Source organism: Heloderma suspectum, chromosome 1, assembly GCF_057233095.1.
Source record: "Heloderma suspectum isolate Gila_16-S chromosome 1, 16-S_ref, whole genome shotgun sequence".
Classification (NCBI taxonomy): Eukaryota; Metazoa; Chordata; class Lepidosauria; order Squamata; family Helodermatidae; genus Heloderma; species Heloderma suspectum.
In genome coordinates, this window is record NC_139458.1 from 415,631,899 (window position 1) to 415,657,395 (window position 25,497).

The 25,497-nt window shown below is 41.7% G+C and overlaps 1 protein-coding gene and 1 long non-coding RNA gene across 12 annotated transcripts in view; one reads left to right on the top strand and one right to left on the bottom strand.

Moving 5' to 3' along the window:
- LOC146360202 (uncharacterized) overlaps positions 1 to 25,497 on the top strand; it is a 237,175-nt gene that overhangs the window by 106,941 nt on the left and 104,737 nt on the right. For 5 of the 7 annotated variants that reach the window (XR_014786956.1, XR_014786955.1, XR_014786957.1 and 2 more), the window contains exon 3: positions 2,119 to 2,235. This is a non-coding gene — a long non-coding RNA (uncharacterized LOC146360202). Of the gene's footprint in view, positions 1 to 2,118; positions 6,834 to 25,497 lie in introns of those variants that run through there. The other 2 variants (XR_014786953.1, XR_014786958.1) reach the window with 1 other exon arrangement.
- Positions 1,616 to 25,497, bottom strand: part of BCL2L11 (BCL2 like 11) — a 54,869-nt gene continuing 30,987 nt past the window's right edge. For all 5 annotated transcript variants that reach the window (XM_084829112.1, XM_084829111.1, XM_084829113.1 and 2 more), the window contains one exon: positions 1,616 to 11,625. In XM_084829112.1, coding sequence (XP_084685238.1) covers positions 11,536 to 11,625 — 90 coding nt within the window. In that variant the 3' untranslated portion in view covers positions 1,616 to 11,535. The remainder of the gene's footprint in view (positions 11,626 to 25,497) is intronic.

Below are 25,497 nucleotides of genomic sequence, written 5' to 3' on the forward strand. Positions count from 1 at the left end.
CTCCATGTGCACCTTATGAGAGTGAGGATTGTCCCCAGATACTGTGTTCATAATACAAATTAATTTTGTGGGCTAGTGGTTTAGCCCTGTGACTGGGCTTTTTTCCTGCTTAACTCTTAATTGCCCTCTGGCTGGTTAGCAACAGTCAAAAACAACTTTGCTAAGTTGCTTGATGGGCCTCAGATGAGGTCACCTTGTTAGTTTCACATCAAGGCCTGGTTAATTTCCTATTTGGGAAGAGGGAGCTCCTTTGCTCTTGATTAAACAGATAAATGAAGTCAAAGATCCATCTAAGGCAGCTTGACATGTTATGATTTCTTCCCAGAGAGCACTTGCATGTAGTACAGAGCACACAACCCACACGCAGATGGTCCCCTGAGATTGTACATGCCTGCAGCTGAGTGTAGGGAAACAATGGCAGCTGGGACAACAGCCACAAATTCAGAACTGGGCCTGGGAATGTATGTCAATGAGAAACTGGAAATATTGGGTGGGAAGGGGCAAAGTATGTGCACTGAGAACAGGTCGTAAGGTCCTTCATGGCTAAGCAAGGACCTCTCGTAGTGGCTGGTACACTGTGTAGGGATGGAATGGTGCTGACAGACCAAGAGCAGCACAAAACAATCACACTCAGGGCGTACAGTCTGTCTGTTGCCCCTCCCTCACCATACAAAATGAGTAAGAATACCCCCACCCAGAGACCTTGCATAGATGCAGAAGGCATCAGCTAGGACATGCCTGTGAACATTATGGGCAGGCTACACCTCTTGTGTTTCTCAAGCTGATGGTAATGTGGGGATGAGTTGTATATACTGGGGATGATAGGCTGGAGGAGCCGTGTAAGTTTTTGTCCCCCCACCAATTCCCCACTATAGCCTCCCTCCCTCCCAGCTTACATAAGAAGAACTGTGTTGCATCAGGCCAAAGGCCTACCTAGTCCAGCATTATGTTCATACTGTGGCCAACCAGCTGCCTATGGAAAGCCCACAAGTATGGCATGAGTGCAACACCACCCTCCCACCCATGTTCCTGAGCAACCGGTATACTGAGCCATACTGCCTCTGAATCTGGAGGTAATATATAGCCATCAGGACTAGTAACCATTGATAACCTTACCCTCCATGAGTTTGTGTTAGCTAATTCTGTAGTTTAACTATGCACTGTGTGAGGAAGTATTTCCTTTTATTTGTCCTGAATCTTCCACCATTCAGCTTCATTGGATGACCCCAGGTTCTAGCATTATCTACTTTCTCCACACCATGCATAATTTTGTACACCTCTTATGATGTTTTTCCATACTCATTTTTTCCTAACCTTTCCTCAAAGGTGAGTTGCTCCAGCCCCTTAATCATTTTGGGTGCCCTTTTCTCCACATTTTCCAACTCTACAGTATCCTTTCTGAGGTGCAATGGCTAGAACTGTGCACACTATTTCAACTGGCAGATTTATTTTCAATTCCTTTTGTAATTATGCCCAACATGGAATGTGCCTTTTTTTTTTTAACAGCTGGGTCAACATTTTCATCAAGCTGTCCACAACCCCAAGATCTCCTTCCTAGTCAGTCATCTGATCCCCTCAGCATATAAGTGAAGTTGGGATTTTTTGCCCCAACATGCATCACTTTTACACTTGCTTACATTGAACTGCATTTGCCATTTTAATGGCCATGCCCCCAATTTGGAGAGGGCCTTTCAGAGCTCTTTGTAATCCCTGCAACTTGCACTAACAATTCCTCTGTTTATGGAGAGTGATAAGGAACCTTTCATTTACATCGGCACTGATTTCCTGATCAAAATGACATTACTTGAGAGCCCCTAATTGTCCAGAGGCTCCTTTACTCAATCTGGGTCTTTCTGATTAAGCCCTCAAACATGAAAATGATCACATGAAAACATGAAGGGGCTTGCTTGTTCAGCTTAGCTAGTAGTCATCTATGTAAGAAGCCAGAAGCATTCATTTTAAGTTATATTCAACAGTCAGGTTACATGTATCTAAACAGCCTTGACAGTGTAATTGGCACTCAGTTTAGATGAAGCAGGCAAGAAGATGAGAGGCTCTCAAGACACTGTAGAACTGGATGTGGTCATAGTATAAAGCCCTCTTTCATGTCTGTTACAGGCAGCAGCAGCATTCCTGAAAAACCTTCCTCCTGGTCACCGATCCCCCCATCTTTGGATTAATTGAGCTGGACTACTCTCAAGAACAATCTTGGCCCTCTGTTCTGATGCAGAAGAGGTAATAGTTTCTACTAATCCATTTATAGAAGCATTAGGACACTGTGGCCTATTCCTGGAATATGAGAGAATTATTTTGGTTTGCTCCCCAATATTAATGTCAATGGCTGTATTCTTCTACCTTGGTCTAGAAAACATTGAATGCCACAGGCAGCAACATGTCTGCTCCTGTGCTTACAGTTCCCCAGGGAGAAGGATGCTGCAAATGTATGGGAATCCAATGGTATTGGAATTACACGATTCTGCATGCATTACTCTGTTACTGGATATGGGTCTTCCTTCACTCCTGTGATGCTGCAGCATATTGTGCTTCCATTACATCAGAATGGTTGTCTTCCACTGAACTGGTGTGGATCTCTTTATTTCTGACCCCCATGTCAAGATTGTGTGTGTGCTAAAAAAATAATTAAATAAATGTTGATCAAAAGCAGACAACCCCAGTTTTGCACAAAGAAATGCTGAATACTGTGACTTGAATATGTGACGCAAATTAAGCACATGTTCATATATTTGCACATTTTACATAATGTGCATTTTAATCCTATGCATGCTTGCTTAGTTAGTTCCCCTAAGTTCAGTCTCAGGGAAGTGTACATCCAAATGCAGGCTTAGGACAAAACTAGATGTAATGTTGGGAGATCTGTGATCAAATCTCCCACTTCCCCACCCCGAAAAGTAAAAGCAGCCACATCTCCCACAATCAGATTGGGACCTCAGCGGTTGAGTGAGTTTAACAGCTTCTTCACCTTCTGCTGTTTTCCCAATGAAAATTAGGTCATCTCCTAAATGCTGTTTGCACCATGGGGTAAAACTTAACTGCTTTGGGGCAAATAGCAGATTCTTGGGCAATTCACTGGAGATATGGGAAGAAAGGCTTAATCTGGGGGGGGATCCCAATTTCACGTATAAACTGATGGGATCTGAGCTAGCAGTGACTGACCAAGCAAGAGATCTTGGGACTGTGGTGGACAGCACAACAAAAATGTTAACCCAGTGTGCGTCTGCTGTGAAAAAGGCAAATTCCATGTTAGGCATAATTAGGAAAGGAACTGAAAATAAAACTGCCAAGATCATACTCTCCTTATAGAGATCTATGGTGCGACCACACTTAGAATACAGTGTACAATTCTGGTCACTGCACTAAAAAAGGACATTCTAGAGCTGGAAAAAGTTCAGAAGAGGCAACTAACATGATTAAGGGGCTGGAGCAACTCCCCAATGTGGAAAGGATACAACAGCTGGGATTGTTTAGCTTAGAAAAAAGGCGAGACATGATAGAGGTGTACCAAATGTTGTATGGTGTGAAGAAAGTGAATAGGGAGACATTTTTCTCCCTCTCTCAAAATACTAGAACCCTGGGTCATCCCATGAAGCTGATTGGTGGGAGATTCAGGACAGATAAAAGGAGGTACTTCTTCACACAGAGCATAGTTAAACTATGGAATTCGCTACCACAGGATGTGGTGATGGACACCACTTTGGATGGCTTTAAAAGGGGATTAGACAAATTTATGGAAGATAAAGCTATCAGTGGCTACTAGTCTTGATGACTGTATGCTACCTCCAGTATCAGAGGTAGTATGTCTATGCACACCAGTTGCTCGGGAACATGGGCAGGAGGTGCTGTTTTACTCATGTGCTGCTTATGGGCTTCCCTTGGGCAGCTGTTTGGCCACTGTGTGAACAGAATGCTGGACTAGATGGACCTAGTCTGATCCAGCATGGATCCTATGAAAACATGAGCCCACTTTGTGAATTGTTACACATTGGATTAGAGTGATTTAATCATACTTAAGCATAAACCATTGAAATAAATGAGATTTAAGGTGGTCATAACTTACATCCCATTAATTTTAAAGGGTCAACTCGAAGTATGGCTAAATCTGGATCCAGCCCATAATCTCTGCCCTTTAGCTTTGTTTTCCCCCTTCTTTTTTGCATTGTTGTGGCTATATCTGCCTTATTTTTGAACACAGTCCTTTTATAGTTTTATCAGGAAGATTTCAAGCTGTACTGTGAGCACAGGGAATGCGGGGGTTAGGGTAGACGGGTGTTTCAAGGATGTATTGACAACATAAGCTTTGATAAATGATTGTACCTTTATTATAGAATTCTAATTAACTGTTAATTTTTAAAACCAAGCAGTTCAGGTAAGTGGAATAGGCAGGATATGAATGTAGTAAACAAGGCCTAAATGGAAAGTGAGATGTTTGTGGTTCCCTGTTCTGATTGTAATTAATACACCGACTTCATTGGAGGTACTTTCGTATCTTAGATATTAAAAACACAAGCAGCAGCTTGCTGGCTCAGACCAACAGTCCATTTGGCCCAGTACTGTTAAGAAGTGTCCAGTCTATGCCTTTGAAGCTCTCAAGCAGCCTGTTGAGATGAGAGCCGTTCCCTATTGTTTGCCTCTGGCATCTACTAATCACAAGCATATTTTTTCTGGACATGGTTTCCATTTAGCAAACATGGCTAACAGCTGTTGACAAACCTGCCCTCCACTGATTTGTCCAATGTCTTTCTAAAGCCATCTTGAGCTAGTGGATGTCGTATCTTGTGCTAGTGCATTCCTTGTTATTTATGCTCTCCATGAAGTACTTCCTTTGTTTTGGCCTGACCCCACTACTAATCAAATTAATTGGCTAACCTTTAGCTCTAGTATTTGCTTTTTTATTAATGGTGTTGTAAACAGTAAGAGTGTATCTTTTGTCATTTTTCAGTTGCTGTTTTCCCCCCCGTCTCTTTTGTTATAATTGCAAATTAAAAATTAAAACAAAAGTTCTAGTATTATGAGACATGGAGAAAAATGTCTCTCTATCCAGTTGCTTTGACTTTATGATTGCTTTAGGTGCTCTGTTCTGTAGGAGGCCCCAACAATAGTTGAATACTAGGGATTGGATCCAGTATCTGCATTCTATAGATAAAAGAGCTCTGCTCACAAAAGGTGCCTGTTTTGGGGGGATTCCCCCACCCCAATTCAGCTGGTGTGCCATTTTCATGGGGCTGGAGGGGCTGCCATCAGGAGGAGAGGTTGGGACGTCTGCTTCTAGCAGCCCAGTTTCATATGCCTAAATCTGGATCCAACCCTAGAGGTATGAGAGATGGCATTGGCAAACTGCTCTGATACTTGAATGATTCATCATAAGGATTCTTTGGTTATGCACATTTTGAGAGAGGTTTATGGAAATTTAAACTTCTGTGCAAATACAACATCCAGATATTCAAGTCCAGTTCATACCTTTTTGTGTGTATACATGGATGTGTAATTGCAAAAAAAAATTTGTAAAAAGATCCATTGTTAAATAAAAGAGAAATAAACTACACAATGAATAGTTGAAAGTTTTATTCATATAAAATTCATTATTAAGAACATAAAAGATTGCATCTTAAAAAAAGATCTGCAGTTATTTACAGCAGTATTGCACAAGTAAAGTGGCAATTACCCTGTCCAATTTCATCAGTGCAAAACACAAGTAAGCCAGGGAAACTGCAATAAAAATGCTACATATGCTGGGTTCTATCAAACACATTAGTGATTAATCAGTACAAGATCAGTGCTACATTGATGTTTGTACCTGATGACGAGGTGCTGCCATACAGTAACTAGTGGTGTTTAAACCAGGGTGCAAAATTTCACTCTTTCCCTAAAAATTTAGTAGTTCTTGAGTAAACTGCAGGTACGTCTTGTTCATGAGGTAACAGACATATCCTGTGCTACGTAAACTGAGGTCAAGGGATGAGGTCTTAACAACCCTTAATGCAAGCACAATTGAAGGAAGAAACAGGAAGCACCAACAAGGTTGTGAAAACTGGCATCTAACGAATTCTCTACATAAATCTACTTTTAAGATGGGATGCCTGGGAAGCCGAGTTCTCTGTGGACACATGGCATGTGCGAGTTCTCAGGACACATTTATCATTTTTAAAGACTGACTAGCTCAGAGCACTGCACGTTGCTTTAGTAAAACTTCTTTGTAAGCCACCTTCAGTCTCCACAGACTTATTTGGAACAAATTCAAATTAAAAGATACAAATGAGATGCTGGAGCCTTGAGTATGTGCAATTTTTCCCCAATCACACATTTGAATCCCCACCCCTGCCTTCACTTCATATTTGAACACCTTAACAAGATAGGGCAGGTGGCAAGAGGGCAGGTAGAAAACCAAGGGGGTTAAAGTGATATCTAAAATAGCATCATCTATCTGAAACTAGTAGACAGTGCTCTAAACTGATCAATCACTATTTTCATATATACGAAGTAAAATTCAAAGGAAAAGAGACTTTACAAGGACTTAAATAAGCAGAAAATAAATATACATTTCTACAAGTTACAGCATTATGAAACAGTAGAGTGCATTAATTACAAAGAAAAAAGGAATCTACAGTATTTAACAAGGTCAATTCTACAAAAACATTTTTAGAGAAATTTACTTCTGCTATTATACAAAAAATCTTACATGACATAGTAAGAAAAGAAGAAACATTGCACACAGGTAACATTTGGCTCAGATGAGAAGAACAACTGCTCTAATCTAATAAATACTCAAAATATTTACAGTCATTGAATGAAAGAAAGAAAGAAAGAAAGAAAGAAAGCATAAAGTCTTAGTAGATACATTTTCTCTAGGAAGAAATTTGAATCTGGTTTCTCCACAACCAAAGAAAATTCTTCATAAAATGTTTTGGCAGGAATTTTTTTTAAAAAAAGGATTTCTAGAAAAGTTTTTAAAAATGCCTCTACAAGACAAGGTTAGATACATTAACTGACACAAAAGATTTTAAAAACCCACAGGTCTACTGTGGACACAGTGGGGTTGTCAAGGCACAAAACCTGCATTGAACTGTGAAAAACCAAATGGGTCTTGCTTGATTTAGCTTTTTAAGACAGGTATATATATTTATAGATATATATTTATATAGATTAATGTCTGGTAGAGATTTCTTGAAAAACAAGAGAGCTTGGGTTTGGGCCACACAGTGCCAATATCTTGTCATTTACTGTTTACGTTATAATTCACAGAATTTTAAAAAATATTAGGCTTGCAATAAATTTGCCTGAAGCCATGGCAGCAAGCTAATTGCACTCCCATGCTAGCAGTTAACACATATGAATGTGTACACATCTCAAGGCACTGGGCCAGCCGAGCCTTATAAGAAAGGGGGGAGAAAAGGTTGGGGTGGGGTCCAAAGGGCCGTGCATAAGCTGCTGCTCATGCACTGGGGTCCCCTCCCCGCAGCAGCTCCTTATTCCACTAAGCCCTCCCGCCTTAAAAAAACCCTCATCAGGAACAGCATGTCACTATGGAAGAAATTAACAAAGTCCTCCTGCTTCAGGTGCGTGCAGAGAACTCCATGGAATCCAACCACCGATATTATGTCTATAGGAGGAGCTTATACTGAAAGGAATTAAAACTAGAGCACTCCGAATAAAAAAGCATGAACAAAGGTTACACTCTAAATAGAAAATGTGCTTTGGTGATTTCTGAAAGATGAATTCTAGTCCCAAATAGAATTTTAGAAAGCATCATGTTGGGTCAGTGGTGACAACCAACATGAGTCAGTTTGGCCTTAAAGAGACTTCTAATCATTCCCATTGAAAACATGGCCAAATTGAAATACGGGATGTCTACATTCCTATGGCGTACAGACAGGATTACTGGCAAACTCCCAACCAGGAAAAGTGGGTTTGTGTTTAAAAGCTGTGTATCAATGTTACTAAAGCTGGAACAGAAAGGACGTCTTTATGTTCTGGCTTTTGGGATGCCATGAAAAGTCCCTATTGCACAGTATCAATTTAAGCAGCATAATGCTAGATGTTAAAATCCACTTCCTTGCCTTTTCCAATAAACCAGCCTTTTGTGGGTAACATGCAATTATATAGGCCAAATTCCTATTAGCGATGCTAACATTTCTGCTTAAGATTAAAGAAACAAAACAAATTAAAACACAAAGCTGTTGACCAAAACTAGCAAAGAAGAAAATAATGTACCTACAAAGCTACCAAGGCCATGTCCTTGTTAGCCTCGCAGCCATTTTTGCCTTCAGATGAACAGCCTGACCTAGCAAGAGCTATGCATACGAAGTAACAGACTTGCGTATATGCTTTCCCTGTTGAACCTGGAACAGCAAGCTCCAGAAGAGGCTGCATGTGCAGCAGCTGGGAATGGCTCTGGATCCAAAACTTGGGGATGTGTGTGCAGTTCCCAATAGTCAGCTGGGAAACATGCATGCCGTGCCCGTCAACAGCGCTATCAGCTTGGAATGAGCCACTTGCCTCTTTGACGGGGCAGGGAATGGAATATAACACATCCTTCCCTCCTCCCTTGTCTTGAACGGGTGATCAGCCCTATCAACATTGACCCTACCACTCACCTATCAGGCAGCTAGGCACAACTTAACATGTATTCTGATCCTCTGGTCTTCAGAACCTCTGTAGAACAGGGATGTGTCTACATGAGGTGAATTAACCATGTATCCCAGGCAGAGGGTGGAGTCCAGGATATATGATAGAATACAGAGGGATAGACAAAACTCTAGATTATATAATAGCGCTTTGAATGGCTTCAACACAGCTCAACAAAGAGTGCAACTTTTCAAAAGCAGTCACGACATTTTCAGTGGTGCAGGTGAAACCAGAAATAAGTAGCATAGCATTTGGAAACGTGTTTCAAGTAAGATTGAATTGAACCACTGCTTCATGCAAAGTCTCTGCACCATTTTTTGTAACTGATCAATGGCCAATACGTGGGCAGAGCAGGATAAGGGACACTTACATACACAGAACCTTTTAAACAAATACACACTTTCAGAAAGCTCATCTTACAGTTACCTCCCATGGAAAAGTAAAAACTGAAAAACTGATCCATACATGAACCACTTTACCATAATGTGGTGCAGCACAGGTTAATTGCTTGTTTGGTTTTCCTCCTACAAAATTGTCACTTCCAGATCTGGGTTTTCTTTAAATGCATCACCTACTTAGTGACATCTTTTAAAGTTTTACTACTATCCATGACGTATCAAAAGTCAAAGACTAAAGCAATTTGGCTGCAATCCTGCACCCACTTACCTGGGAGTAAGCACTACTGAATTCAGTGGGACTTAACTTCTGCACATGATTGCAGTAAGTATATTTTTAATAAATCACCAAGTGTGATGGATTTCACATAAGCAAAAGCTTTGTTTAATAAAAAGTCCGCATACACATCTGTGCTAAATGCTGGCTACTGGCTACTTTAGTGGACTTTTACTTGATTCTCTTGTCTTTTGGTTAGCTTTTATTAAGATTGGGGCTGTTCACATACCTTGATTCTTTTATCAGTTTTGTATAGGGTTCAGAATTCAGTATCCTGAGAATTTCAGCTCTTTTTTGAAAGCAACTTTTTAACCCTTTTGGATGCAAGGATAAACCTGAAAGTGTCTTCGCAATGTCTGATGAACTCTCTGCAGGCGAAGGATTGCTGGGCAAGATTTCCATGGGGAGTTTCAGAACTTTGATTAGGTCCTTACCAGTGTTTCTCAAACTTTTGATACCTGGGGCACAATGCCAATTTTCCTTCCTGGATTAAAATTAGAGGCATTTCACTTTTACATATCTATTTTCTTAATCAACTCTGGCAATAAATGGGCTGGCATCCTTCTTGCAATGGGCTGAATCAGAGATCTAGTGACTCCTTCCCTCAATCAGGATCTCTCTTCCCATATATTGGCAGAGAAAGGGAGTGGCAATCCATGTTACATGGGCCTTTCCTCAGTCCAACAGGCATCTAACATGGTGGCTTATTTTTCAAGACACACTGCAGCCCCACCCCGGCATACTACTGTGCCCCGTCCACAGCTTGGGAATCACCATCCTTACCCCTCCCTATGGCTTACAGAAACAATTTGCTTAATTTGCATAATTGATTAAGGTTACACAATTTAACTGTTTGTAGTGGGTTACCCTTGGTTCAGAATTTTGCTTTTTTTCCTTTGCACATCACCGATAGCGCTGATTAAGAACATCACAAAACATGGGAGAGCTATATTGTTCCTACTTTGTCTTTTGGAGTTTTGATCCTCTGATTAATTTGAATACTGTGCTGCTGTTGACCTCAAACCCATGCAGCGAGTCAGTAGTCTTTATACATTCCACATTATGGTTGCTCGGTCATCTCTCATTACAATATACTTCAAGAACAAAGGCAGCAATAACAAAATCCAGAGTGCTTTAAAAACAAAGACACCAAAACTGGATTTAAACAAAAGTAAAATACCAAAGTGAGGATCAAAACAGTGCCTGGACTTATGCAGTAGGACCCTGTTGTAACAACTTGGGGCAATATTGCACAGGTGTAGGAACTGCTTTCACCCACATGCAATGACTTATTGCTACATTGCCCCCCCACCCCATCCCACACTTCAGTATATGTTCTAGAATATACATGTTTATCTATACAAATAATATAGGAAGAAAATTGTAGAAGGCAACCTGGTGTAATTATTTGGACCATTAAAATGTTCACAGTTTAATCTCAACTTTCCAAGCAAATTCAAGATTTCTCCCTCCGGGCTGCAAGAGACGGAAGCTTTGCACAACAGGAGATCTGAAATGATGCTTACACGGCAGATGGGTGTATATATTTTTTGCAAACTTCTTCTGTGTGTAAGACTTACGTACAAGGAGAGCTGAATTTTAGGTGGCACATAAGGGCGTGTTGTTGTTGTTTTGAATAACCAAAAGTGCCAGTTCAAACCTTTTCCATTTTGCCTTCACCAGCTTCTTTTACGATTATGTGCTCTTGTTCTGGAATGAATGGAGGACCTGTTACCAGAGTCTGGTCTCCCACTGCTTGAGAATATATTTTTTTAAAAAGCTGTACAGTAAGTCTTCTTTAATATAAAAGCTAACGCAGCTTTACAAAGTAGCTGGCTCAGTCAGTTCTGTTGCAAGATATAAGAGCAATCTACATGTTTCCAAACATGAACACAACATGATTCAATGATTTTCTTGAAAGCTTTATATTATACAGTTTTAAAAAAGAGTTTCAGCAACCAAATGATGTCAGCTCTACTCTCACACAAAATCTTGTTTTTAAAAAAGGTGGTCCATTTCCAAAAATCCATTGTAATTTGTTAACTTGCTTTTCTCAAAACAAAAAAGGCCAACACTGCTTGATATGGAGTCCTCCAGCTCCTTTTAATTTGCTGGATGTTTCTTAAAGACAGGAAGGACCTGTTAACTGCATCCAGAGACACTGTTCATGGTTGCTATTGCTGAAAACAAGTAAACAATTCCAATTGCCTCTTGAAGCATTAGTCACTGCATTCTCCATATGAGGCGGACGATGTAATGCAACAGGCGCAAAATTACGATCTGATGGTTTACTGCTTGGTAATCCAAGAAACCCTGTAAGAGGAAATGAGAGATTATTTTAACTCATGAAGCTTTCCTGTCTGGCAGTAATAATTACTACATTTATAGGCCATCCCTAGGAATTGCTGTGCTAGTGCAAAAGCGCTTAGGATAAGGAATTGTAACAGTTACACCAGTGAGAAGCACAACACGGTACCACTGTTATGCTGGCACTGCAGGCAGCTATGATAGCAGCTCAAGCAGCCAGAATTGATGGATTATACAGTAGTGCCAGGTAGGATACTGCCCAAGATTAATATATATTATACACACATGACACAACTTTAATAAAATTGCAAAGTCAATACATATTGTGAATATTAGCCTCTGTTCACAAATAGACGATTAAAACTAGACTACCCTTATTTTACTTTTCTTTAAGAAAAAAAGAAAAATACGAGCAAGAAAACATGCTCTCTCTTGCTCTGAGTCCCTTTTCCCTTGGCAGGCCTATTGTAATTTAGGCGCCCAGTTGTCAGCATCTAACCCAAGACAGACTGTATCTTTTATGTTTACATACATAGGGGAGGGACCACAGTTCAGTGGTCAAACACATGTTTTGCATGGAGAAGGTCCCAGGTTCAATCCTTGGCATCACCAGTTGAAAGGGTTAGCTAGCAGGCAATGGAACCCTGGTGAGCCTCTTCCAGCCGGACTAGACAATACTGGGCTAGATGAGCAAGTAGTCTGACCTGGTATGAGGCAGCTTCCTACATTCACCACTTGATGACTGCAACTTATGGCTTCAATGTACGAATGAGTCATCTCAAATATACCAACACAGACAGAATTTTCATAGTTTAGGCTCACCTTAAGCACAATCCTTTGCAATTAAGACATGTACGCATTCACCTGCCAGTCATTAAGTGTACAGTATTCAAGTGCAGAAAAGTCATGTGATGTATATGCATGTGTGAACCAGCCTCCAGATTAGCCACTACAGTGCACAAGCTCTTGAAGAGCCTGAGCTCAGAATTGGAAGCCCCCAGATTTCATTTTAGCTCACCCATGAACTCAGTTGAGGACAACCCACTATCTCTGCTTTTCACACACATTCACCATGTTTTTTTAAATATTTGGGGGGGGGGGATAATAACACTGGCCTACCTTGCAAGGTTCTTTCTTATAAGGATTACCAACACAGCGTATGCAGTGTGTTTTGAGCACTCAATATTTACATAATACTGCTCTTAAAAGGAGAATTAATAGTAAACAAATAAAGCAGCTGTTCGCATGTATCGACAACCCACTGGTTTATAAAATGATGGGCTGTTGCTCCCTGCAGCACACCCACCTCTTTTGCTTTTACTCAACAACCCATAATCGGCTCCTTCATAGGTTACTGAGCATGACGTCCAAACCCAGACCGCTGGATTGTTTAGGGGCTTAACAACCCAGCAGTTAACCCAACAACAAACTTCTTAACAGCAGTACTGATAGCAATCAACATAAAAGGGCTGTTCACACGTAATGACAACCCATTAGTTTTTAAACCAATGGGTTATTGTTACATGCAAACCAGGTCAAAATGTGCATATTTCATGGTACCTTATCTAAAGAGGTACTGACACTCAGCTGCAGGCCATTTCAGGAGGCATTCAAAATTGAACAGTGTGTTCTGCTGTAACGGGTGGAGAACATGTGGCCCTCCAGATGTTATTGGACTGCAACTTCCATCAGCCCCAGTCAACATGGGCAATGCTGAAGGATGATGGGAGTTGTGGTCCAACAACATGTGGATGGCCAAACATTCCCTGGTACAAAAGGCCTGATACAAAAGGTGGGGTGTAAGCAACAGTGTTGCACTTTAATCCTAAACAAAACCTTCTAAGTAAATGCAGTTAAGATCTAGTCAGTGAGTCAATGTCCTTAGTAATCATGCACGGTGTTAAGTGGAACATTCTATTCACGTTAAATGAAACTTCACCGGTGTATATGTCTGTTTGCCTGTCTCTTTTCTATTTCCATTCCTCACCACCATTTTCAGGCACTACCCTGATTACCGGAGTGTTTGTTTATGCTCATGCAGGTGCATCTGTTCAAATGGATTCCCTTCACAAAATATGGAGGGAACACGGGGCCATTACAGCATGCTTTCAACCTCCTAGGGGATAGTTTGTACAAACAAATGTGCACTGATTCCCCTATACTGTGTTTGGGATGTTTTAGCATTCCACCTTCTGGTCTAACCTATTCTAGAAGGACGCTCATGAAAAGCTCATGTCTCCCTCAGCAACTAACCACACTTGCCCATAGGGGCTGGCTCCCAGTTTTCTGCATGCTGTTAACTAGAAGTAAATGCTAGGCGTCTTTATCACTGGGTCTAGAGCAGCTGTCACTATATTTAATCTTGTTCTACACTGCTTAATTCACTGCCACTAAGCTTAATGTGAGGTTTGTTACAAGAAACAAATGGTATATAATTTATGAGATCTGGTAGAGCACGCAGAAGGGAAAAAAAATAGGAGAAGCCAAAAACAGGATGGTATTCTTGGAGTATAATTGTGTCATTGTCTAAATTGTTGAGGCCCCAAAATGTTAGAGATTCCCAAAGGATGAAATCTGGTAGCTATAATTTATCTGAGAAACCAGTGATTTGGTGTAGTTTGTGCCAAGAAGCTAAATAAAGCTATAGGCAATCTGTGCCAGAGCTAATGAACTAGTGAACCTCTAAATTATTCTCAAGTGATTCCACCTGTGTAAACACCCACTGGTTCAGTTTGGGTATAAATATATGCAAGCAGATATATTAGAAGAGATGCAGCCACGTAACGCAAAGCATGGCAGGCACATTGGCTGCGCTCAATCTTGGCGAAAGCTCACATGCTGAAGGGAAACAAAGAGGCTAATTGGATGGGACAGTCATGCCAGGTATTTTTCTTTCTACTCTTATTTAGAAAACATTGCCTTCAGATAACTATAGGCCACCTCACACATTACGTTTCTAAGGTATACAATGTTTTATGGGTGTACACTCGAAAATGTCATGGACACATGCAACAAACGTATGCTTTTAACTATATGCATCATACAGGCACGTGTACGAGGGAACCTGAGAAGACAGGTTCAGAGGGATAATTGTATTGCAACAAACACAAAGGGTGTCTCGTGGCACCTTAAAGACTAGCAGATTTATTGTGGCATAAAATTTCATGGACTAGACATGAACTAGAGCTCGCTATATCAGATACCACAGTAAATCTGTTACACTTAATGCACCACAAGACTCTTTTTTCATGTTAAGACCAGAGGCACGACGTATTCTCTTATATCACTGAACTGGTATTTGTTTCAACTGGGAAATACACTAAGGTAGAGCACTTGAAAAAAACCCAGAAGGAGGTGCAACTCACCTAGTGCCAAACTGTTAAACATGCCATGAAATACCTCCCCTCAGTTTTCAAGTCAAGCAAAGGTTTAGCTCCATAGAGAATGTAGCTGACATTTCCAGAGACTAAGCAAAGGAAGGAGAGCAGCAGCTGTTGTAGTTTGGCCATGCCCTTGCCCGACTCACCTAATGGGATTGCGATAAGACCATGGCACTTCCCCTCCATCTCTACATACTAAGATGGGAGGAAATCAGTTTCATGCCTGCAGTTCCTGCAGAGGCACTCTTACAACAGCCTCTGATTTTTATCTTAGATGTACGGGATTGTTCCAAAATTAGCCTTTCAAAAATTTGCTTTCAAAACTATAAACAGTTTATTTTAGGTAGTGGGGGAAAAGAATGAATGCATTCCCTTCCAAGGCAAGCCTGACTTGAGTAGCAAAGGCAGCAGAAAGACTGAATAGAATCAATAGGTAATTATCTCCCCCACTGTTTACAGTGAAGTCTACCATATGGGATGCCAAAAATATGGTGATGCCACCAAAAGCTGACACAAAGACGCATAATACTTCCCCCTCCTTTTTTGCTTTTGTCTGTTGTTGCCATTGTGTTTCAAATAAGATTTAAAAACAAAAAAAATGAAGACATGTAATAGAGTACACAGAAAACAAATTAATCCGAAAGAATAACCTAACACCCAGTTCGGACAACAGGGATACAGTCTCTATATGATGTCTACATGGTCCCCTCCCCAACAAAACGTAGATGAAAGAGAGACAGAGAGAGAGAGAGAGAGAGACTGGTGTTCTGCAGAGACACCAAATTCATGTGATCTTCCTTTTCAAACAAGGGGGAAGATTCATGCAAATTAGGCACTCACATGGAGCAGCTCTGGCATACATAATTGTATGTGCATGGCAAGCTGGAGGTGAGCATGCTTTCTCTTCCACTACATGAAAAATGTCACCTTTCCTCTACATGTATGAACCAGGCCAAAATTCCAAGACACTACTTCTGTGGGGGAATACCTAATGGAAAGTGTAGCTGTATATAAAGGGAATACAATTCAAATAGCCACAACTGCCTGATTCAGAAGACTGACACAAGAAAATTTGGGTTATTCTTCTGGATTTCCTGCACTTCTTCAGTCTTCTTCCCTTGAGCACACAGGTCTGAAAGCACATGATAAGGCAACCTTCATGAAACTAAGCAGCTCTGGTCAAAGCTGAGATGGAAGCCTATCTCGTATGCTTCCTTGAATTCCACAGAAGGTGGGATATAAATGTGATAAATATATAACAGACCCAAGGATACTTGGAGGTTATATAAGGATGGTTGTTGTTGTTCAGTCGTTCAGTCATGTCCGACTCTTCGTGACCCCATGGACCATAGCATGCCAGGCCTTCCTGTCCTGCGCTCTCTCCCGGAGCGTGCTCAAGTTCATATTCATTGCATTGGTGATGCTATCTAGCCATCTCATCCTCTGCCATCCCCTTCTCCTTTTGCCTTCAGTCTTTCCCAGCATCAGGGTCTTTTCCAGAGAGTTTTCTCTTCGCATTAGGTGGCCAAAATATTTGAGCTTCAGCTTCAGTATCTGTCCTTCTAATGAGCACTCAGGGTTGATTTCCTTTAGGATGGACTGATTTGACCTCCTTGCAGTCCAGGGGACTCGTAAGAGTCTTCTCCAGCACCACAGTTCGAAAGCATCAATTCTTCGGCGCTCAGCCTTCCTTATAGTCCAGCTCTCACAGCCATACATTACTACTGGGAAAAACATAGCTTTGATTAGACGGACCTTTGTCGGCAAGGTGATGTCTCTGCTTCTTACTATGCTGTCTAGGTTTGCCATAGCTTTCCTCCCAAGGAGCAAGCGTCTTTTAATTTCATGGCTACAGTCACCGTCTGTGGTGATCTTGGAGCCCAAGGAAGTAAAATCTGTCACTGCTTCCATTTCTTCCCCTTCTATATGCCAGGAAGTGATAGGGCCAGATGCCATGATCTTAGTTTTTTTAATGTTGAGTTTCAAACCAGCTTTTGGACTCTCCTCTTTCACCCTCAAGAAGCGGCTCTTTAGATCCTCTTCGCTTTCTGCCATTAGGGTGGTATCGTCTGCATATCAGAGGTTGTTGATAATTCTCCCAGCAATCTTAATTCCGACCTCTGATTCATCCAACCTGGCATTTCTCATGATGTACTCTGCATATAAGTTAAATAAGCAGGGTGACAATATGCAGCCTTGTCGTACTCCTTTCCCAATTTTGAACCACTCAGTTGTTCCATGTCTGGTACTTACTGTTGCTTCTTGACCCTCGTACAGGTTTCTCAGGAGACAGGTAAGATGGTCTGGTACTCCCATCTCTTTAAGAATTTGCCACAGTTTGTTGTGATCCACACAATCAAAGGCTTTAGCGTAGTCAATGAAGCAGAAATAGACGTTTTTCTGGAATTCTCTTGTTTTCTCCATGATGCAGCAAATGTTGGCGATTTGATCTCTAGTTCCTCTGCCTCTTCGAAACCCAGCTTGTACTTCCGGTAGTTCTCGGTTCGCATACTGCTGAAGCCTAGCTTGTAGGATTTTGAGCATCACCTTTCTGGCATGTGAAATGAGCGCAATTGTGCGGTAGTTTGAACACTCTTTGGCGTTGCCCTTCTTTGGAATTGGAATGTAAACTGACCTTTTCCAGTTTTGTGGCCACTGTTGAGTGTTCCAAATTTGTTGGCATATTGAATGCAGCACTTGAACAGCATCATCTTTTAGGATTTTAAATAGCTCAGCTGGAATACTGTCAACTCCACTAGCTTTGTTGTTACTAATGCTTCCTAAGGCCCACTTGACTTCACTCTCGAGGATGTCCGGCTCAAGTTAAGTGACCGCACTATCATGGCTCATTCAGATCTTTCCTGTATAGTTCTTCTGTGTATTCTTTCCACCTCTTCTTAATCTCATCTGCTTCTGTTAGGTCCCTGCCTTCTTTGTCCTTTATCATGCCCGTCTTTGCACAAAACGTTCCCTTGAGATCTCCAATTTTCTTGAAGAGATCTCTAGTCTTTCCCATTCTGTTGTTTTCCTCGATTTCTTTGCATTGTTCATTTAATAAGGCCTTCTTGTCTCTCCTTGCTATTCTCTGGAACTCTGCATTCAGTTGGATATATCTTCCCCTATCTCCCTTGCTTTTCGCTTCCCTTCTTTCCTCAGCTACTTGTAAAGCCTCATCAGACAGCCACTTGGCTTTCTTGCATTTCTTTTTCTTTGGGATGGATTTCGTTGCTGCCTCCTGAACAATGTTACGGACCTCCGTCCATAGTTCCTCAGGCACTCTGTCTATCAGGTCTAATCCCTGAAATCTATTCCTCACCTCCACTGTATATTCTTAAGGGATATGATTGAGGTCATACCTGAATGGTTTAGTGGTTTTCCCTACGTTCTTCAATTTAAGCCAAAATTTTGCAAGAATCAGCTCATGATCTGAGCCACAGTCAGCTCCAGGTCTTGTTTTTACTGATTGTATGGAGCTTCTCCATCTTTGGCTGCAAAGGACATAATCAATCTGATTTCGATATTGACCATCTGGTGATGTCCATGTGTAGAGTCGTCTCTTGTGCTGTTGGAAAAGAGTGTTTGCTATGATCAGCGTGTTCTCTTGGCAAAACTCTATTAGCTTTTGACCTGCTTCATTTTGTGCACCAAGGCCATGCCTGCCTGTTATCCCAGTGATTTCTTGACTTCCTACTTTAGCATTCCAATCCCCTATGATGAAGAGGACATCTTTTTTTGGTGTTAGTTCTAGAAGGTGTTGTAGGTCTTCATAGAACCGATCAACCTCAGCTTCTTCGGCCTCAGTGGTTGGGGCATAGACTTGAATTACTGTGATGTTGAATGGTTTGCCTTGGATTCGTACTGAGATCATTCTATCATTTTTAAGATTGTACCCCAGTACTGCTTTTCCCACCCTTTTGTTGACTATGAGTGCTACTCCATTTCTTCTAAGGGATTCTTGCCCACAATAGTAGATATGATGGTCACCTGAATTAAATTCGCCCATGCCTGTCCATTTTAGTTCGCTGATTCCCAAGATGTCGATGTTCAATCTTGCCATCTCATGTTTGACCACCTCCAGCTTACCTTGATTCATTGATCTGACATTCCAGGTTCCTAAACAATATTGTTCTTTACAACATCAGACTTTCTTTTCACCACCAGACACATCCACAGCTGAGTGTCCTTTCAGCTTTGGCCCAGCCGCTTCACTCTTTCTGGCGCTACTTGGAAATACCCTCTGCTCTTCCCCAGTAGTATATTGGACACCTTCCGACCTGAGGGGCTCATCTTCCGGCGTCATCTCTTTTAGCCTTGTGATACGTTCCATGGGGTTTTCTTGGCAAGAATACTGGAGTGGGTTGCCATTTCCTTCTCCAGTGGACCACATTTTGTCAGAACTCTCTGCCATGACCTGTCCGTCTTGGGTGGCCCTGCACGGCATAGCTTATGGCTTCACTGAGTTACGCAAGCCCCTTCGCCACAACAAGGCAGTGATCCATGAAGGGGATATAAGGATGGGGGAGGTTATAAATGGCTGACTGGGGAATGCTGGGAGTTGCAGGACTTTTTCTGTCATAGAATAGCGCCCTTATTCACTTAGGTTTACTTAATTCTGAGTAAACATGCACATCATTCACAGTTACTTGTGGGAAGCACGCTTGCTGCGGATATACGTTCTGCTGCAGGGAATGCTAGATAATATCGCCTCATTTTGGCAGTAGAAAATGAAGCACTTGTTTGAATTTGGTACAGACTGACAGTACTCAGTTTAGTACAAACTGAGAAAACACAAAGTGAACCAAGCAGCAAAGCTGGGGATGGGAAAAGAGGGAAGCTATTGTTCAAGTTCCAGGCAGGTTAACAGAGAATAAAAAGCACAGTCCAAAACCATACTGAATACACCCCTATTAAACTGTGGTTGTGTTTGAGCAGTACCAATTAAGGGCAGCGCACAGGAAACCCTGGCAATTGTTTAACCATCCTAGGTGGTTCTTACTGATCCAGCACTTTTCAGTGATAGTTTCTTAGGAGTGGTGCATATGCAATGATGCTGATTTCTTAACCACAGTTAACCAACCAGAAGCTAGGTGCAGAGGTGCTCACACCATTACATTGGCACCAGAGTTTTAGACCTAACCAGGGCTCGTGTGTTAATCATGATCTGAAACTATCTATGGTCTATCAGTGCCAATGTATGGACTAATTACAGTTAAACACAGTGAGGGGAATCAGCAAGAACGATCTAACATATGTTAAGCAACTGACAGTATTACATCTATGCTGTTAATGAATTAATTAATTATATTTCTATACCACCCAATAGCCGAAGATTTCTGGGAGAGGCACTGTACAATCCCACGGCCCATTCTCCATTATTTAACCATGGTTTAAGTAATCACCAGCATCACATGTATGCATAAACTCTTAAGGAAAGTTTTATCACTGAAAAGAACTGTGTCAACAAGAACCACCAATTCAAAAGGCTTTTGCAGCCAGCTGCCTGCATGTTTGGAAGCTTGATTCTCAAGAAGAACAGATGAAGCCAAATGGAGGCACACAGTCAAAGTGCAGCTGCAGGTCTTTTGGAAGAGGGAGGTGAAGCTCTGGAGAAAAACTGAAACTTAAGACTTGGGAAGTGAAGAGGAATGAGGTACACTTTTCACGATCATCCTAAAGAAAGCTTGCAATTCATTAAGACCAGACCACACTGCAAATTCTGTCTCTATTAGGAATAGATTCCTTGCAACTGTATAGAAAAATAGAAGGAAAACAGTTCCTGAAGGTGAGAAAGACTTCATAAGATATGCCTTTTTTTCTTGGTTAGGATCGCTCAGGCCAACCTTCCCCAACTTGGTGTCCTCCAAATGTTTTGAACTACAACCCCCAGCATTCCTGACTATTGGCCATGCTGGCTGAGGCTGATGGGAGTTACAGTCCAGACATCTGTGATGAGCGATTTGCCAAAAGCCCCAGCAAAGGAGAAAAAGTGATTTTGCCTGGCTGAAGCCAAGGAGTCTGTAGCCATGCAGACAATTCAAATTAGAAGAGAAATTTCTCCCAGTCAAGAAAATCCACTCACAGATCTTCCCTGCACATGGGCATGTCTTCAAAGGTTGTGGCCTTCTAGCTTTCATAAACCCTCACTGTGTGATCCAAAAGGCGGCTGCTCAAAGGCTCTTTACAACAGGGGTGGGCAATGCTGCCAGGGGTTTCTAGGAGGTGATGCGTACATGCTCCTCCTCCTCTCCATTTTATCCTCACAACAATCCTGTGAGGTAGTTAAGCTGAGAGTCAGTGACTCACCCAAAGTCACCCAGTGAGCTTCATGGCCAAGTGGGGACTAGAACCTGGGTCTCCCAAGTCCCAGTACAACATCCTAACTACCTGCACAACTGGTTCCCAATCATGTTGAGGGCTGTAACCCTGTTCAGCCGAACATAGTTACAACTTCTCTTCAGACACTCCCCATCAATCTAGATCATCAACACAGGGACAGCAGGGCCAGTGCATCCATCCCAATATCCCCTCCACTGTTTCAATTTCTAAACACCTGAATAAGTCTAAAGTCTTGACCAAAACACCAAGGACTTTGAGCAAAGTTTTGCTCCCTTCAAGACCTAACTAACAATTCAGGTCAGAATATGCCCCAAACCATGGTCCAGATTAGAAGGAAGGCTTCAGTGAGCTACATCATTTAAAATAGAGCCATGGGGCTGAAATAAGAGCACATGGCAAGAAAGAGGGTCGTGTGTAATTGAGCAGACATAGGCAGCTAGCGAAGGAACAATGAAAGGCAATGAAAGATAGCTATTACACAAATGTCAGAAGAACGGCTTGCAAGAAAGGAGTGTCAGCCAATCTCTAATCATTGTGCAGATATTATTTACCTGAGACACTGGTGTAAGATGCAAGGCTGGCATAATACTATCTTTTGAGACTTCACAATGGAGTTTACTGTGCGTTACAATCCTGCGCAGTAATGTAGTAAGTATTCAGAATCTCAGCTGATATAGGACATGCTGAATTTGCCAAGGTCACTGATGCACAGGAACTTTAAAGGTGCCGTGGGAGTGCCCAACCACACAGATAGTCCATAATGGGATAGCTGTAATTCTCTCAAGTAAGCTTTTCCCCCAAGGGTTAACTTCTGTGACTTGATCGACTCCACATGCATGATGTTCTGCAAGTGCTTGGACTGACACAACAGTGGAATGAAGAAATACCCAAATCAAAACAATCTGCAAGTTCAATCCAGGGAAGCAGGTGCATAGGAAACAAAAACAGACCTTGACAGCCACTCGCACTTTCTGAAGTCTCTTGTGAGTTTACTATTGTTATCAGTGGTAACATTTAGTTGTGCATTCTACTCAGGTTTCCCCAATATGAATGAGGAAACCAAAAGGCTGTATAAAACCCAGTAAACCAAATGACTCATCACAACATTTCATTACGGAACAGCCCTTCTGCACGTTATTTTTGTGTGTGTCAAATCAGGTGTGTGATGCTTTGCCAGCTGAACAAGAAAGCTACATAGTCTAAAATAAAGGCATGAAAAACGGGACGGAGCTAAATATAAAACATACTAAACAGCCAGAGAAGTTTAGCCAAAACAAATAGCTAACGGGAAGCAAAATAGTATTGAGGAAATATTTCTTAAGCTGAAAATTGCAGCCTGGAAAAGACTGGTGTGTCAGTCACATAGGTTTAACCAGTAATGCAAATAATGTGGAGGCATTTGGAGGGGAGAAGTGGCAGATGGGAGCTTAACCCTTGCTTCCTTCCCTCACCCCCCCCATGTCCCATGCTTTTCTCCCAAGCTAGCACTAAGATTGGGGGGAAAGATAAATCATCCCCTACCATCAACCACTTTTCCTCTGCAAATGTATCCCTCCCCCATACATTCACTTTAGGTGGCAAACATGAGAATTCCTTAACAGAATTTTTGCCTGTAAATCTTTCACATCCCATGTGGGAAAAGAGCAAAAGAGTGATGCGTCACTATTGTTTCCACAGATCAGTTTGTGGTGACAACATGTGAACTTCCAAGTGAGGTTATTAGGTCTGCCAGCATTGCCTACAGATAGAAATATACCATTCATGAGAGAGAGAAGACAACAAGAGAAATGCAACAGTAATGGAAAAAAGACTGGGGAATGAGGAGCTTGTTACATACATGGGCGTGAGAGAAAAATAAATCCCAGAGTTTAAACATTTTTGAAGGATGGTTTCACTTCAGCAAAAGGAACATACTGCAATCAATTTACTATTTGTAAAATAGGAAGAATCAGACTGTATTAACTGCAGAGTAGACATGTCTGTACTTGTACAGAAGCAAAGCAGAAGTCCTGTCCTATCTACAAATGTGCAGTGCCATCCCTATGTTTCTGTACAGTAGCAGAGTATAATAAACTATTATGAAACACCAATAACAGTCCTTAAAAAAAGTTGTCCTCTTGCCCTAATTATACACAGTCATGATCCCAAAGTAGTTGCACTGCAATGGCAAGGAATTCACATATTTGGAGTCATTATTGCTCACCAAAAGCATTAGTAGTCAGCAGGTAGCCTCACAGGAAAATACAGGCATTTGTGCATGTGAAGGTGACTCTCCTCTACTTTGTCTAAAAGCCAAGCATACCTTCACCTATAACTGCCAACTTTTCTACTGGCCCTGCTCTTCTGCTTTAATAGCAGCCTGGCACATCAAGGTTTAGCAGTTCCAAGCTTTCCTCACCATTTCATCTTCATGCCAGGAAAAACTTTACCTGCATAACATCTCCATGCGAATCTATTGTTGGAGTAATTGCAGCAGGGCTAGTAAACATGTGCACTCTTTACTGCAATTGAATACTCCTTCTGGCATACTGCCCATAAAATCCAAAATGCACTGAACAGCACTGAAGTTCAACCACCATATAAATATAAGCTATTGAAAGAAAAAAATGCATTGGGTCTCAAGCTCTGCCTACTATTTCTTCACCTGATAAATATCTACTCTTCTAGTAGTACAACTGAATTTGTTTGCAATTTTAAAACCTGAAGTTTAATACTGTATGTTGAAGTAGAATTTACATTTTTTGCTTTAAAAGTAGCCTGAGGTAGGCTGAAAACCTGTATCTAATTCTAGCATGTTCAACTTTTAAAGCCAGTTTTCCAAAACCCACTCTCCATTTTTCTATTGACACACAGCTTTTATTGCTAATCCTAGTTTCTGATATTAAAATTGTTGATGGTCTAAGTCAGCCTTTCCCAACTTGGTGCCCTCAAGATAATTTGGACTTCAACTCCCATCAGCCCCAGTTAGCATGGCCAATGGTCAGGAATGCTGAGGGGTATAATCCAAAACATCTAGAAGGCACCAGGTTGGGGAAGTTGGGGAAGTCTAAGTTAACCTGTCACAGAGCTCGCTCAATAGTTCCTTGTCCCCCACCCTCCCACCCCAATGTAGGCACTAACTTATTACAAAGCATGCCAGAATATCCCAAACTTTATGAAACAGGAAAGAGAGAGAAGTTTCCTTCCTTCCTGGCCGTGTTGGTATTTCCTACAGTGATTTTACTAATATGCTCCAATTCAAATCTATGTACAACAGCTATGACACACACACACATGCAATACAATCCCTCCCATCCTCCAATTTCTCTATAGTTTTGCTTTCAGCTGCACTTGTGCCAAATGCCTAAGGGCGAAACCAAACTATCTGTGTAAGACAAAGGAGCAATCTCCCAACTTAAAACAAAACTGAAAAGCTGTGGAGGGCTGTGAATTTGATTGGTGCAATAAGCAGGGCGGAATGAGGTGCTGAACCCATTCCCTTTTTTGATCATAATAGTCTCCCCCTGCTATTTTCCCACCCAGGGCTGACAAGATACATCCCTGTATGTTTCCCCTATGAGGAGCCAGGGATCATTTTGTCTGGAAAAATAGCCCCAAGGGAAAGGATCATCTCTCCTCACAGAATCATAGAATAGTAGGGTTGGAAGGGGCCTACAAGGCCATCGAGTCCAACCCCCTGCTCAATGCAGGAATCCAAGTCAGAGCATCCCTGACAAATGGCTGTCCAGCCTCATCTTGAATGCCTCCAGTGTGGGAGAGCCCACCACCTCCCCAGGTAATTGGTTCCATTGTCATATTGCTCTTACAGTCAGGAAGTTTTCCCTGATGTTCAGCCAGAATCTGGCTTCCTGTAACTTAAGCCCATTATTCCGTGTCCTACACTCTGGGATGATCGAGAAGAGATCCTGGCCTTCTGCTCTGTGACAACCTTTCAAGTACTTGAAGAGTGCTATCATATTTCCCCTCAGTCTTCTCTTCTCAAGGCTAAACATGCCCAGTTCTTTCAGTCTCTCTTCATAGGGCTTTGTTTCCAGTCCCCTGATCATCTTTGTTGCCCTCCTCTGAACCCTCTCCAGTTTGTCTGCATCCTTCTTAAAGTGTGGTGCCCAGAACTGGACACAGTACTCCAGATGAGGCCTAACCAGTGCTGAGTAGAGGAGAA